This window comes from Lucilia sericata, unplaced genomic scaffold (genome assembly GCF_015586225.1).
Source record: "Lucilia sericata isolate MDLA Ls3-8-SP2 unplaced genomic scaffold, ASM1558622v1 Contig003821F_arrow, whole genome shotgun sequence".
Taxonomy (NCBI): domain Eukaryota; kingdom Metazoa; phylum Arthropoda; class Insecta; order Diptera; family Calliphoridae; genus Lucilia; species Lucilia sericata.
Genome location: NW_023997039.1, coordinates 10612 through 27724, shown reverse-complemented (window position 1 = coordinate 27724; position 17113 = coordinate 10612). Strand labels below are relative to the sequence as shown.

The following is a 17113-nucleotide window of genomic DNA, read 5'->3' as shown; positions in this document are numbered from 1 at the left end:
CTAGACTATGACTAGACTATGACTAGACTATGACTAGACTATGACTACACTATGACTAGACTATGACTAGACTCTGATTAGACTATGTCTAAACTATGACTAGACTATGACTAGACTATGACTAAACTATGACTACACTATGACTACACTATGACTAACACTACACTGACTACACTATGACTAAACCATGACTATGCTATAACTGTAGGGTAATCTTAGAGCCGTTTTTACCCAACTTAAAGACCCTCTTTTCAAATAACATACTTTATTTTTATCGTTTTCATATAAAATCTATTAATTATGAGTTTAGCAGTTGAAAAGCCAAAAACAAAAAAAAAACGAATAAAAAAACTGAAATAAATATTTAACATTATTATTTTAAAAGCATAAATATGCATAATTTAACATACAATTATTATGATTGGAAACAGCTTAAAGATACAAAACTGAAAAAAATAAAGATTTGTTTGAATATTTTGCTGTCGTAAGTTGAGGTTTCGGTTTTCGTTCTAAGTTTGTAGATTTGTTTTTTGCTATTTGTTACAGTTTTGATATTCTTTTTTTGTTAAATAAATTGTCGTTGTAATGTAGATCACCTTGTATAATTTAGTATTGAAATATGGCGAGAAAATAATGTAAAAACATGTGATCAGTTAAACCAAAAAAAAAAATATATAAAAAACAAAGTTGCCAAGAAAAAAAATTGCTAATTGTTATAATTTTCATAAATCAGCAGTAATAAATTACAAGTATTTTGGGGTGATAAAAATTTAAATTTGTTTTTATGATCTTGAATTATATGGAAAATAGTTTAAAAGGTGTCAAAGCACAAAATAGAGAGAAGGCCAATTTTGAAATTTTTATAAAAAGTAGAACTTCAAATATTTCTTAATGTATGTATATTATCGGAAAAATAGTCTGAAATATGATCGCTTCTCATAGCCACCAGAAGCCGAGAATAAACGGTGATCTGGATTATATTAGTTTGAAAGTGAAAGAGAGTATTTGACCTACTCAACTGAGTGTGTGATCTTTCTTAAATTTTCAAAATGTTCCCCCTTTTTAATCACAAACTAAACAGAAAATTTCCTCTGATAATCATAAATAAAAAAATACAACAGACTTTGCTCTGTTCTATTAAAAATATATTTTTACTAATAAAACTTTTTAATTTATTTAACTTAAATTCATTTCCATAAATTACATATTCATGCAAATTTATCAACAAAGTTCAGTTAATCTATAAAATGTAGTTTTAAATTTCATTATTTCTAAATAATTATTTATTTTAGTGCGATATTTTTTCTCTTTTTTTTTTTTTTTTTTTTTGCTTCTATGAAAATCATTTGTAATTTGCATAAATCTTATTAAATCAGGCTTAAAATTGTTCTGTTCATAAAACTCGTTACTCATATGGCAAAACATGCATGCATTAAAGTATCTCTGCATTGCAATTTTATAGTCTAAGACCACAACTTGAACATAATTTTTATCAACTGTCGGCTATAATGGATTTTCCAAGTTAGGAGAAAAACTAAAATGAAAATTGAACAAAAAAAAAAAACAAACTAAAGAAAGAAACAAATTACAGAGTTAAATTAAATGAAGTGCGTCGAAGGCAGCAGCTGCTGTTAAGGCTGTTAAAGATACTTTTAAATATTGTGATTTACAGTGGAGACCAAAAGTGTGTGGATAACATGAATTATTGTATTATGAACTTTATTTGAGCATTCTTGTTTTCATAATGACATTCATTAGACTAGAGAATAGAATAGACTACAGACTAGACTATAGACTAGACTATAGACTAGACTATAGACTAGACTATAGACTAGACTATAGACTAGACTATAGACTAGACTATAGACTAGACTATAGACTAGACTATAGACTAAACTATAGACTAGACTATAGACTAGACTATAGACTAGACTATAGACTAGACTATAGACTAGACTATAGACTAGACTATAGACTAGACTATAGACTAGACTATAGACTAGACTATAGACTAGACTATAGACTAGACTATAGACTATACTATAGACTAGACTATAGACTAGACTATAGACTAGACTATAGACTAGACTATAGACTAGACTATAGACTAGACTATAGACTAGACTATAGACTAGACTATAGACTAGACTATAGACTAGACTATAGACTAGACTAGACTATAGACTAGACTATAGACTAGACTATAGACTAGACTATAGACTAGACTATAGACTAGACTATAGACTAGACTATAGACTAGACTATAGACTAGACTATAGACTAGACTATAGACTAGACTATAGACTAGACTATAGACTAGACTATAGACTAGACTATAGACTAGACTATAGACTAGATTATAGACTAGACTATAGACTAGACTATAGACTAGACTATAGACTAGACTATAGACTAGACTATAGACTAGACTATAGACTAGACTATAGACTAGATTATAGACTAGACTATAGACTAGACTATAGACTAGACTATAGACTAGACTATAGACTAGACTATAGACTAGACTATAGACTAGACTATAGACTAGACTATAGACTAGACTATAGACTAGACTATAGACTAGACTATAGACTAGACTATAGACTAGACTATAGACTAGACTATAGACTAGACTATAGACTAGACTATAGACTAGACTATAGACTAGACTATAGACTAGACTATAGACTAGACTATAGACTAGACTATAGACTAGACTATAGACTATACTATAAACTAGACTACAGACTAGACTATAGACTAGACTATAGACTAGACTATCGACTAGACTATAGACTAGACTATAGACTAGACTATGGACTAGACTATAGACTAGACTATAGACTAGAATATAGACTAGACTATAGACTAGACTATAGACTAGACTATAGACTAGACTATAGACTAGACTATAGACTAGACTATAGACTAGACTATAGACTAGACTATAGACTAGACTATAGACTAGACTATAGACTAGACTATAGACTAGACTATAGACTAGACTATAGACTAGATTATAGACTAGACTATAGACTAGACTATAGACTAGACTATAGACTAGACTATAGACTAGACTATAGACTAGACTATAGACTAGACTATAGACTAGACTATAGACTAGACTATAGACTAGACTATAGACTAGACTATAGACTAGACTATAGACTAGACTATAGACTAGACTATAGACTAGACTATAGACTAGACTATAGACTAGACTATAGACTAGACTATAGACTAGACTATAGACTAGACTATAGACTATAGACTAGACTATAGACTAGACTATAGACTAGACTATAGACTAGACTATAGACTAGACTATAGACTAGACTATAGACTAGACTATAGACTATACTATAGACTAGACTATAGACTAGACTATAGACTAGACTATAGACTAGACTATAGACTAGACTATAGACTAGACTATAGACTAGACTATAGACTAGACTATAGACTAGACTATAGACTAGACTATAGACTAGACTATAGACTAGACTATAGACTAGACTATAGACTAGACTATAGACTAGACTATAGACTAGACTATAGACTAGACTATAGACTAGACTATAGACTAGACTATAGACTAGACTATAGACTAGACTATAGACTAGACTAGACTAGACTATAGACTAGACTATAGACTAGACTATAGACTAGACTATAGACTAGACTATAGACTAGACTATAGACTAGACTATAGACTAGACTATAGACTAGACTATAGACTAGACTATAGACTAGACTATAGACTAGACTATAGACTAGACTATAGACTAGACTATAGACTAGACTATAGACTAGACTATAGACTAGACTATAGACTAGACTATAGACTAGACTATAGACTAGATTATAGACTAGACTATAGACTAGACTATAGACTAGACTATAGACTAGACTATAGACTAGACTATAGACTAGACTATAGACTAGACTATAGACTAGACTATAGACTAGACTATAGACTAGACTATAGACTAGACTATAGACGACTATACTATAGACTAGACTATAGACTTGACTATAGACTAGACTATAGACTAGACTATAGACTAGACTATAGACTAGACTATAGACTAGACTATAGACTAGACTATAGACTAGACTATAGACTAGACTATAGACTAGACTATAGACTAGACTATAGACTAGACTATAGACTAGACTATAGACTAGACTATAGACTAGACTATAGACTAGACTATAGACTAGACTATAGACTAGACTATAGACTAGACTATAGACTAGACTATAGACTAGACTATAGACTAGACTATAGACTAGACTATAGACTAGACTATAGACTAGACTATAGACTAGACTATAGACTAGACTAGACGACTATAGACTAGACTATAGACTAGACTATAGACTAGACTATAGACTAGACTATAGACTAGACTATAGACTAGACTATAGACTAGACTATAGACTAGACTATAGACTAGACTATAGACTAGACTATAGACTAGACTATAGACTAGACTATAGACTAGACTATAGACTAGACTATAGACTAGACTATAGACTAGACTATAGACTAGACTATAGACTTGACTATAGACTAGACTATAGACTAGACTATAGACTAGACTATAGACTAGACTATAGACTAGACTATAGACTAGACTATAGACTAGACTATAGACTAGACTATAGACTAGACTATAGACTAGACTATAGACTAGACTATAGACTAGACTATAGACTAGACTATAGACTAGACTATAGAGTAGACTATAGACTAGACTATAGACTAGACTATAGACTAGACTATAAGTCTAGACTATAGACTAGACTATAGACTAGACTATAGACTAGACTATAGACTAGACTATAGACTAGACTATAGACTACACTATAGACTACACTATAGACTACACTATAGACTACACTATAGACTACACTATAGACTACACTATAGACTACACTATAGACTAGACTATAGACTAGACTATAGACTACACTATAGACTACTATAGACTAGACTATAGACTAGACTATAGACTAGACTATAGACTAGACTATAGACTAGACTATAGACTAGACTATAGACTAGACTATAGATTAGACTATAGACTAGACTATAGACTAGACTATAGACTAGACTATAAAATAGACTATAGACTAGACTATAGACAAGACTATAGACTAGACTATAGACTAGACTATAGACTAGACTATAGACTAGACTATAGACTAGACTATAGACTAGACTATAGACTAGACTATAGACTAGACTATAGACTAGACTATAGACTAGACTATAGACTAGACTATAGACTAGACTATAGACTAGACTATAGACTAGACTATAGACTAGACTATAGACTAGACTATAGACTAGACTATAGACTAGACTATAGACTAGACTATAGACTAGACTATAGACTAGACTATAGACTAGACTATAGACTAGACTATAGACTAGACTATAGACTAGACTATAGACTAGACTATAGACTAGACTATAGACTAGACTATAGACTAGACTATAGACTAGACTATAGACTAGACTATAGACTAGACTATAGACTAGACTATAGACTAGACTATAGACTAGACTATAGACTAGACTATAGACTAGACTATAGACTAGACTATAGACTAGACTATAGACTAGACTATAGACTAGACTATAGACTAGACTATAGACTAGACTATAGACTAGACTATAGACTAGACTATAGACTAGACTATAGACTAGACTATAGACTAGACTATAGACTAGACTATAGACTAGACTATAGACTAGACTATAGACTAGACTATAGACTAGACTATAGACTAGACTATAGACTTGACTATAGACTAGACTATAGACTAGACTATAGACTAGACTATAGACTAGACTATAGACTAGACTATAGACTAGACTATAGACTAGACTATAGACTAGACTATAGACTAGACTATAGACTAGACTATAGACTAGACTATAGACTAGACTATAGACTAGACTATAGACTAGACTATAGAGTAGACTATAAAATAGTAGTAGACTATAAAATAGACTATAGACTAGACTAGACAAGACTATAGACTAGACTATAGACTAGACTATAGACTAGACTATAGACTAGACTATAGACTAGACTATAGACTATACTATAGACTATACTATAGACTAGACCATAGTCTAGACTATAGACTAGACTATAGACTAGACTATAGACTAGACTATAGACTAGACTATAGACTAGACTATAGACTAGACTATAGACTAGACTATAGACTAGACTATAGACTAGACTATAGACTAGACTATATACTACACAACTGTCAACTCACTTTTCCTTAACACTGTATTATTTTTTCGATTATTTTTAACCCAACATTAAGTGTTGTAGTTTATTATAATGTTTCTATTTTTCAAAACTGTTTTTTTTTTGCCAAAATATTATTGCAAAATATTTCTCTAACGTAATTTTTTCAAGTTAATTTATAGATTTATTATTTATTTACTCTTTAAGATTTCAGTAGTTACTGAAATCGAAACAAAAAATAAATTATTTATAAAAAATAAAATATACAATTATTTAAGCTAAACTAGGAATTAAGAACTAAGACGAAAAGTAAAACCAATGAAGAAATATTAAATTTTGTTTATTAAAATTGGGAATGGGAATTTATGATAAAGTTAAAGCTTTAACCAAATTTATAAGAATAAAAAGCTTACGGGCTGAATTGGTGTGATACAAGTATTGAAAATATGAAATTGGTATTACATTTGCAGCAAACTTTGATGTTTAGTTTTAATTGAAATTGATATTATTTAGTTTAATGAATCTGTTTTATTTATATATGTTGTTTTTCTATTTTCTTTACAGAATGGATTCGTAAAGTGCCATCAGGAAAGTTGTCCGCCTATTGATGATTGTTATTTATTGGAAAAGAAAACCTCTGATACGTGTTGCAATAAATGCAAAGGTAAGTGAAGTACTCAAAGGATATCTTTTTCCTTACGAGGAAAAGTTAAAACATGCAAAAACATACTTTTCAAAAAAGCCGATTAAAAGCCGACATTTTTAGAATAAAAAGACCTCAGCAGTTTCAGAAGACAGTCCCGGGCTAGTTATTTAACCTAATACGTAGGGTCTCCAGAAGCTAGCCAATGGGTCACTAGGTTTATTAACTTGGTCATGTCATAGGAGAAAGCCAATTGAATCTTTTGACACAGTAACCACACTGAACTTCGACTGCAAATAGACAACTGGCTCTGCCTTAGTCAACGACATTACCAAAAAAAGTTTAAAATGTCGCCTCTCCCCTTTACCGTGTGTATAGTAATGTACCAACTACTTTCGCTCTCAGTTTCCTACGAGAAAAGGCCTTAAACTGCCTTTGCTCAGATTACGATGAATGTTCTCAGTGACGAATATCCTAATATATACAAGTTAAGGTTAACCCTATGGTCAAACACTATTAACGTCAACGAAAACTCACGGACAATACCTATCGACAACATCCACTCATTTATTTACTTGAAGGCAACGTTGACCAATTGGTTTAGAGAAAATAGGTGTGATCAGAAATCACTACGGGACCTACGGGCTGATTGTGGGATACAATCTCAATTTGTTGTTAGTTGATAGGGATCCAAAGCATATATATATGGTTGCCGTTAGCTGATCGGGATCTATAGAGAAATACAACCAACAGACCTCTACAGAACCGAACATTAGATACCTCCGTTTAGAAGCAAAACTTAATTACGATGTTAGTCTTAACTTGTTCTTCGCTTACAATTGGATACTCACTCAATTCCTTATAATACAACTAAAGATCCTTAAAAAATATATTTTTTCTCGTATATTTGTAGGTTGCATTTTTCGTGGCATCCCCTATGCCAGTGGCTCGGAATGGACGGACCCCGAAGACCCGTGTAAATCATACAAATGCGTTGGCAGTGTTGTTACCCGAAACAATAATGAAATGCTATACGCAGTGTGATGACATGTCAATTGACAAAACCAAAACCGGGAGAAATGTTGTCCAACATGTCAAGGTAAGTAAAAGAAGAATCAGATTTATTTCAAAAGCTTGCAAAATGGTGAAACAGTTTATATTAAAATTTCTTACACCTCGATATCGATAGAAAATTACTTTATAGGAAAATAACAACTTCTCTGGGTTCCTTTAGAAAACTTGTGCAAGTATGAATCGAAAGTTCTTAAGGACGATTGCTTGATTCCTTTATGATAACCAAAACTCGGTCACAAAACTTAGTGCCACCATAATATCTTAGTTGTTGTCTTTGATCATTATACATATAGAACAATTGTGATATTATTTTTATTTTCCTTAAATTAAGGCAATTGTATATGTCTAACATTATAATATCATGTTTGAACATGTAGCAACTTGTTGTGGTTTTGTTCAAACAAAACCAAAAAAAAAAAAAAAAACAACAACAGTAAAACTACAACCAACTGAACATAAGAACTACTGTTCTCTATCCCACATAACATGTCTTTATTCTCATATTAATTTTCATTGAATGTTTAAATAAATATATCATACAGTGTAGGATATTGCATCGACTTTATAATACTCTACTATGACAAAAATGTATCTTCAAAAGTAGACTTTCAAAAACGTTTTTCGAAAGTGGACCTTATTTGGGAGCTATGGCCAATTGATCTTCTTTTTAACTTCGTACTAAGATTTCTCAATCTAATTTATCTAAAGGATGAATTATAAAAGATGGATACAAGTTGTGTAACTGATTTTCGGAAGCCTGTCTGATGTAGACATCTAAACAAATGTTCAAGTTTCAAAATCGTCTCCGAATTCAGAATATTTATATAATTTAGTTGTTGATGGAACAAATATTCTACCCCACCTTATATATGTAGTGGTGTAGGGTATAAACATATCAACAATTAAAAAAACTATATAAAAAAACAAAAATAAACATTTTTTTGTGTGGTCCCTGAAATAAGAAGGCCTGTTGCTGTTTAAACAAAACACAACCTAAAAAAATACGAGAACAAAAGAAACTTAAGAACAATGAAATCGTGATTTCACCATTGAATGCAACATGATTGAAAACATGACTTTTTTTGTTGTTGTTATTGCTGTCTTATTATCCCTTTTTTTTAAGAGAGACTTATAATTAACTTAACAACATCAACAAACATGGACGAAAAAATCACAGCAGACATAATATGTTGCTGACTTATTTACTGTTTCCTTGCCGCCTGCAATATTTTGTTTACTTTAATACCCTACCCGGTAATCGGTATTTAAATTAGTTTTACTGTTTACAACATAGACCTTTTAGTAATTAGATTTAGGTACTCGTAAGTGAACTAGTTCGAAAAAGCTCTGATGCTGACGAAGAGTAAGTGTTTACACTCTCTTTCAGAGGATATGGTGAGTTCCCACTTAGGGTCATAGTAGACTACATTATAGTATATAGGTTGGTCTCTACCTTACTTGCAAAATGTTGCTGCAAACCCTTCTCTAGAGATCTATGAATGTTTAGAAACTTAATTTTCTGATCGCAGATCCAAAGAATTTTCCAATCAGTGTTCTAAAGGATATGATATCTGGTAATAATATTTAGATCTAATTTCAACGAAAGCCTGACAACGACATAGCAAGTGTTCCACTATTTCACTGTCCCCTTTACATGTTCCAATTTCTTCTGAATACGTTCGGCCATTATTTATTTATTCTGATGAGATCTCTTTTCCTTCATTCTTTGGAATCAATTCATAGGATTTTTGCGGTCCATCCCAAGGTTCCATTACTACAAGTGGCCACATGAGATTCTCTCACTGATGATTTTGATATCCAACTCGTTGCATCGAACGATTTCGCACACGTCAGGTTAACTTCCGTAACTTCCCTACTCCTTATGACATTCCCAATTATCTCCAAGTGCCCTGGTTCATAAGATGCTTCGAACAGTTTAACTTCCTCAAGTTCCCTTCCCTTTATTCACACTTGCATTGCCGATTTTAACCGAGCAAATTGGGATCTATCGGCTATGGCTCTCTTACAGTTCAATACGTTCTTAGTTTTAACCTTATCAACTGATTTCGCCTTAATTTTCCGAAATTATGTTAACCTCTATTGGTGCTACATTCAATTGAGAGAGAGAGCACAGACATCCTTCTGGATGTTTAAATAGAAGGTGGTCAATCTCTGCTCTTATATTTATTCCGCTTGACCACGATCTCCTATCTGGAATCATAATGACCACGATTTCTTATCTAAGTTCAAATATCGAAATGCTTTACGTAAACGCCTATCTTCAGAACTGGGTGAACTAGAGACAACTCACCACTGCCCACTTATGATCCCCTATCCTTAATCTACTCATGCTATCCATCTCTGACCATGACACTGTTGCGTTACTTCCGAGATGCATAAGCATCGCATTAGTTCACGCAGTTGAAATGGAACAGCAACAGCACCTATAGAGAGAGAGAGCACGGACATCTTTCTGGATTATCGAGGGTGGTGTATCTCTGCTCTTATATTTATTCCGCTTGACCACGAACTCCTATCTGAAATCATAATGACCACGATTTGTTATCTAAGCTCAAATATCGGAATGCTTTACGTAAACGCCTATCTTTCAGAACTGGGTGAACTAGAGACGACTCACCTCTGCCCACTTATGATCCCCTATCCTTGATCTACTCATGTTATTTCAGCTCTGACCATTGCAGCGTTACGTTACTTCCGAGATACATAATCATCACATTCGTTCACGCAGTTGGAATGGAACAGCACCTATAGACATAATCAGTAGATCGAAATACAAATCCATTAATTGAACCAAAGACAAGTTCTTACTCTTAGGGAACAACCCACTGTGCTATGTCTGGTGTGAACAGCGCAACTCCTCAACATACCCTGACAAAGAAGGAAACTTCAATGACGAAATCTGAGTAAGATACCGCACATTCATCACCATTCAACCCAGAACACATATTTAGCCCCACAGTTAGTTTTTGGAACAATATCTGTTGTCTTTTTTATGCCACAGTATCGAACTTATCCCCAATTATAGACCTCATCGTGAAACCAACATTATCTTCCCGCGAGGTCAACTAAGGGATATCACCAATAACCGGCACAAGACAAAACTTTGTCCTGCGGTTCACCGGTTCCAGATAAGTTAGGTGCTCTTGTTCTACCGCGAGTCAAGTAATTCTAGGGAATAGCATAAGGTCCATGCGTTGCCAAATGTTCCATATATGAAGAAAGTTAATTTCGACCAAAGGCCATTTAAACAGGACACATTTTCAAGAGAATCAAAAATGTAACATACACCATAGTTATGAGCAATTATATCCAGTAAAGAGTTCCAATTTCAGAAGTCCTAAAGAATGATTCCAAAATACTTTTGTTTTGCACTTTTAAAGTGTGGAATCTCGCTAAATATATACAAATTAAAGTTTCTGTAAGGGAGATCTTTAGTCCTAATTGTATGCGTAGCTCTTACTCTCACTTTCTGCGAGAAATTATGTAATTTCGAAAGCATGACAAATCACTACACAAACATATATGTATATCTCAAAGTGAAACCTTAAGCGCTATACTTACTCTTGTGAAGAGTTCTAGAAGCTTTTTTTTCTCTATTACTATTCACTATTTCAGGGCTTTTTTTAATACCGATCTCTAATTAAGAACTGATCTTTCAATTCGTCTTAAAAAACATTTTATTTCTACAAACCTTATCTTAAGTTTCTTTTATTTAACATTTTCTTATTTCTCTTTTATGCTCAAAAACAAACAAACAAAAAAAGGTTGCAAGATCAATGGACAAATAGTTTTGGAAGGCCAAGAGGTTGTCGCCTCAATCGATGATCGTTGTTTGGTGTGTCAATGTACGGGTAATCAATTAACGTGCGCCAAAAAAACATGTCCTGTTTTACAATGTCCCATTTCGAAACAGAAACTACTACCCAACGAATGCTGTCCACGTTGTATGGAACAAAGAGAATTTATGCCACTACCAGGTGAGAATGATAATGATTAACTATAAATATAATAATGATATTGAAATGATAAGTTAAAAAACTTTTTTATCCTCATCATCCTTCCTAATTACCATTTTTCTACTCTTTGTAGGAAAATGCATTTTTAATCACAAAATTTTCAATGACAAAATCCAATTTATGCCCGATCGCTGCACGAATTGTACTTGCACCAATGGCACTAGTATATGTGAGCGTAAAACCTGCCCTATACTGGAATGCTCGCCAGAGTATCAAGAAATGGATGGTTGCTGTCCACGCTGTATAATATCCGAGGTACGCAGTGAATGCATTTCGAATGGTATTAGTTATCAAAATAATGAAACCTGGAATTTGGGACCGTGTCGTTCGTGTCGTTGTACAGCGGGTAATATACGCTGTTCGGAGATGCGTTGTCCGGCCATAAAGTGTCGTTCGAATGAGGAGTTAAAGGTATTGCCGGGTGAATGTTGTCCCAAGTGTATAGAGACCGCTGGCACTTGTACCGTTTTCGGTGATCCTCATTTCAAAACGTTTGATGGTAAATTTTATAGTTTCCAAGGTTCCTGTAAATATCTGCTAGCTTCCGATTGTCGTGATCATACGTTTTCGATACGTTTGACTAATGATGGACGTGGTACGAATACCTCGTCTTGGACTAAAACGGTTACTTTGAAAATGCGTGGTATACGAGTAAATTTGGGCCAAAAGATGAGAGTTAAGGTAAATGGTAGTCGAGTGGTTTTGCCCTATAGCCAGGGAGCCATTACTAGCATAGAACGTTTAAAGGAGAGCATAATATTGAAAACAGAGCTGGGCTTGAGTATAGAATGGGATGGCAATAATTATTTGCAAATCATGGCCCCCTCTTCCTATAAACGTAGACTATGTGGCTTGTGTGGCAATTATAATGGTTTGGCCCGTGATGATCTCACCAGTCGTGATGGTGTTAATCACACTGAGGTATGGCGTTTTGCCAATTCCTGGAAAGTTGGCGGTCCCAAGGCCTGTTCACGTAAAAAAGAGAACATAGCTGTACAACCCATCTGCAAACAGAGAAAAACCAATGCCTTGTGTCGACCCCTGCGCATAGCCGAAGTATTTGGCAATTGTAATGATCGTTTAAATCCCAACAACTATATCGATTCCTGTAAAATGGATGTTTGCGAGTGTCCGGATGGCATGTGTCATTGCGATAGTTTTGCCGCCTATGCCCGCGAATGCCAACGTTTGGGTGTCACTTTACCTGATTGGCGTTCTTCTACCATGTGTCCGTATGGTATGTGGAAAAGAGATTTTAATACCACACTTTATCTCCTGCAGGATAATCCCTACTATGGTGACTTGAGTTTTCTACGCAAACCCCTGGCTAACCAGAGAGGTGCGCGTAAGCACAAGAAAGCTCAACATAATTACAATGAAATCCAAAGGAATTTCATTGACAAACATGTACCGAAAGTTCTATTAACATCGAAGACTCCAGAGCGTACACCACTACCATTGCATTGAGCGGCAAAGCGAGAGAGAGATACGCAGATAAACTAGGTGTAAGCGTTTTCCGTTGGGAAAGAAGAGAAAAAAAGCGTTACGGTTTTGTTAACTATACTCTATTGTAATAATTTAAAATTTAAAAGAAAATAGCTATAGATCAAATTTTATAACAATTTTCTCTTGCTATTATTAAGGAGCAAAGAAATGGCTTTAATTTAATACTCTTAAGTTCTCTCAATGCTGCTAAACAAAGAAGACTCTCTTTCGTTTGTTAATAGCGCTCTGGTGTGATTAAAAGAAAACTTATTAAAAATCCAGAGAGCCTCTTTTTAAAACTATAAAGCAGAGGTAGGCAAAGACTTCTCAAAATGTATGTTTATGACTATCGCTGCTTTAAAGAGAGAGAGAGAGAGTGTATACGTGTTTCGAATAACAAACATTCTACTTCATTAAGAGATGAAATTTGATGAAACAGCGATAGACAAAAAAGTTCTCATAAAAGCTCTCTTGCAGTCAGAGAGCAAATTTGCTTTACTCTCTGCCTATCATTGCTTTAAAATGTTAAAAATTGCAAAGTCATTACTTTCTCCTTAAATATTAAAACCCCAAAAAAGAGAAATATTTATTTTTTTTATTGTAATAACCCGATTATTAAGAGCATATTGCTTTTGTTGTATATTTCTTTTTTATATAATTTTATTTTAATTTTTTTGTTTAGCTTTTAATTATTTAGGTTTTTTTGTAGAAAATATTTTGTTTTCTTTTGTATACATATTTTTCCTGAAATGGCTCTTATTTCATAAACAACATTCTAAATGTGATTCTAGCTTTAAAAAAAGAACTTAAAAAAAGCTTTTTGTAACAAAAGCTTATTTAAAAGCTTTTTTCAAAGGGATCTTAAGCTAATATCTAATTAAAAAAACTTATTCATTGTTTTCAACTGCTCTCTTCCATGATCTTTACTAAACTATCTTAACTCGGCTACTCTTCACCACCATTCGATCATTATTAACACAAAGCTTTTGTAAAGCTTTGCACACTATTCCTAAAATAAGAGCCATTCAATTTCATTGAATAAATTTAAATTATTTCTAAATTTGAAAAAAATTTCGTAATAAAAGAAATTAAACCTAAAATAGATCTCAATTATATTAAAAATATTATTTTTATTATTATTTTTTTTTTTTAATTTTAATTATATTTTAGTTATTGCATTAGTTTCTAATTATAAACAAAACGCATGCAAAAACAACCATTCATTAAACATTTCCATTTACATATACATAGAACAATTTAAATAGAAATATTTCCACAAAATTAAAGATCAAAATTATAGGCAATTTAAAAGAGCTTTTATATGAATATGAAAAAAGCTTTCAATAGATTCGTTTAAGAAAAGTCGACTAGTAAGTTTAAAAATTTAAAAGCTTTTTAATAGAGTAACCCAATATAAACTATGCTTTGTAAAGCAGATATTCGCAGTTTAAAAGCCTTAAAATGCAGCTAAATTAACTTAAGATAAGCTAGAGAAAGTAAGAAAGCTTTGTTGGTTAAATATTTAAAAACTTCATCCTAATCAAATGTTTTGCAAAACAGATTATTGCAGTTTAAAAGCTATAAAATCAAGCTGAATTAAGTTAGAAAGATTTTCGTTTAAAAGCTTTTTAAGTTAAATCTTTAGATACTTACTCTTAATAAAATGTTTAAAAATCATATCTTAATAAGCTTTTATTAAATAGTTCTATAATATTTGCGAGCTTTAAAAAAAAATTATTTAATTAAGATAAAGCTCTGAACAAAATAACGGATCTTTCCGCAGTTTAAAAGCTCTTAAATCAAGCTTAAAACAATTCAATATAAACTTTACAATGTACAATCGATTTTTGCATTTTATTAAAAGCTTTCATACTAAGACAAATTAGCTGAATATAAACTAAAGAAAGTACAGATTAAAAGCTTTCTTTTTAAAGTTCAATATTTATGAGATTTTTTATAAAAATTTGATTTAAATTGAGATTAAACTCTGCACAAATGAAAAAAGCTTTAAAATAAAGTTACGTTAAATCAAGATAGTTTCAAAGTTTAAAAGCTTTCAGAGACAAAACTTCCCAATCACTTCTTTCTGAATAGTTCTTAATAGGTATTGCAACGTGCGACCAAGTGTTGTCATTGTGGAATACTACTCTTTCATATCTGACCCTTTTTCGGTCAATGTTCCCTTCAAACGGATCAGTTGCATTCGGTATAGGTTGCCTGTGATGGTGTGGTCAGATTTCAGCATCTCTTAATAGTTAGGAACCTTTTAGTCCCATCAAAAGAATTGCTCATCTTTAGAGGGCAAGAAGGAATCAAACCAATTTCAGTGTATCCTGTTCTGAAGTGAAACGTCGGTCTGCATAGAACGAAACAAATAATAGTTTGACTTGGAGAAGTTTGGACTTCAAGGCGCGTGAGACAAAACTTCATAATCACTTCTTTCTGAATAGTTCTTAATAGGTATTGCAACATGTGACCAACATTGTGGAATATTACACTTTTATGTCTGGCCATTTTTCGGTCATTAATCGCTTTAAACGGATCGGTTCAGGTTCCCTGTGATGGTCTGTTCAGATTACAACAACTCCTAATATATAGGAACCTTTTAGCCCCACTAAATACAACGTATTGCCCTAGAGCAATGGACATTTAGCTTTGTTGACGATTCGGCTTGTTAGTCGGGTTTCACATACTATTTCTTACGTTTATTCGGCTTATTGTTCGGACAAGCAAACTTGTTTAACAAGGTCTCTCGGTTTCAATTCGTATAGAACCCAATGTTTCTGTTGTGATATGAATCTTTCTGCTCCCAATAGTTTTGAAATTGCTGCTTCAGTAGAGCTCGTGTTTCATAATTTTAATGCCTTCAATTCTTGGTCTGCAAAGCCTAGGCGATCTATGTATTCAGAATCTACTTTTCAGAAATATCTCTAGCTTATTAAAACCGCTGAAACATATTCATCAAAAAGTTCGGTAAGCAATCCGATGGCTTTTGCGGCAAAGTTCCCTTCACATGACTTTGTTTCTTGAACCAGGTCCATTTCTTCAATTGTTTAAAAAGGCATTTTATTATATTTATATATCCCAATCCACTTTTCTTATTGAATAACTAGACAAAACCGATCAAAAGAGGTGTTAATCACATTGAAGGATCATAAACGACTCGAAAATGTTTAAAAATATTGATTGTGTTAAGACTGTGTTAAATCAAGGTTTAGAACATTTGTAACCCTTAAGCCTATAATTTTGACCTTTAATTTAGTTTAATAATTTAGCTAAAATTACTTAAAAAAAAAAAAAAACCACAAGACTCGATATAAACTAATAATAAAGCGATAATAATTTAAAAAACTATTAAACAATAGGCCATTAACTAAAAGAAAAAAATACACTGAAAAAAAAAGAATCTTAAAAATCAAAAATATTCACCTCATAAGCCTTATTTATTTTCATTTAGCAATTAAGCCAGAATTAAACTAAATTAAAAAAAAACTTTATAAATTTAAACTTATATATAAAACTAAGCCTTAAAAATTAAAAACAAAAAAAAAAACTAGATAAACATTCTCATTGTGGTATAAACTATTTATAAATAT

At 32.5% G+C, this 17113-nt stretch overlaps 1 protein-coding gene across 1 annotated transcript; it reads left to right on the top strand.

Annotated features, from left to right (window-relative positions):
• Positions 1-6836: 6836 nt before the first annotated feature.
• LOC119614988 (BMP-binding endothelial regulator protein-like) lies at positions 6837-16876 on the top strand (the record flags this gene model as incomplete). Its single annotated transcript, XM_037971071.1, is given in 7 exon segments — positions 6837-6942; positions 7835-7932; positions 7934-7972; positions 7974-8000; positions 8002-8020; positions 11781-11993; positions 12106-16876. Coding segments are annotated over 7 exon segments (1896 nt in total), but the record flags the coding sequence as incomplete, so codon positions are not given.
• Positions 16877-17113: the final 237 nt, after the last annotated feature.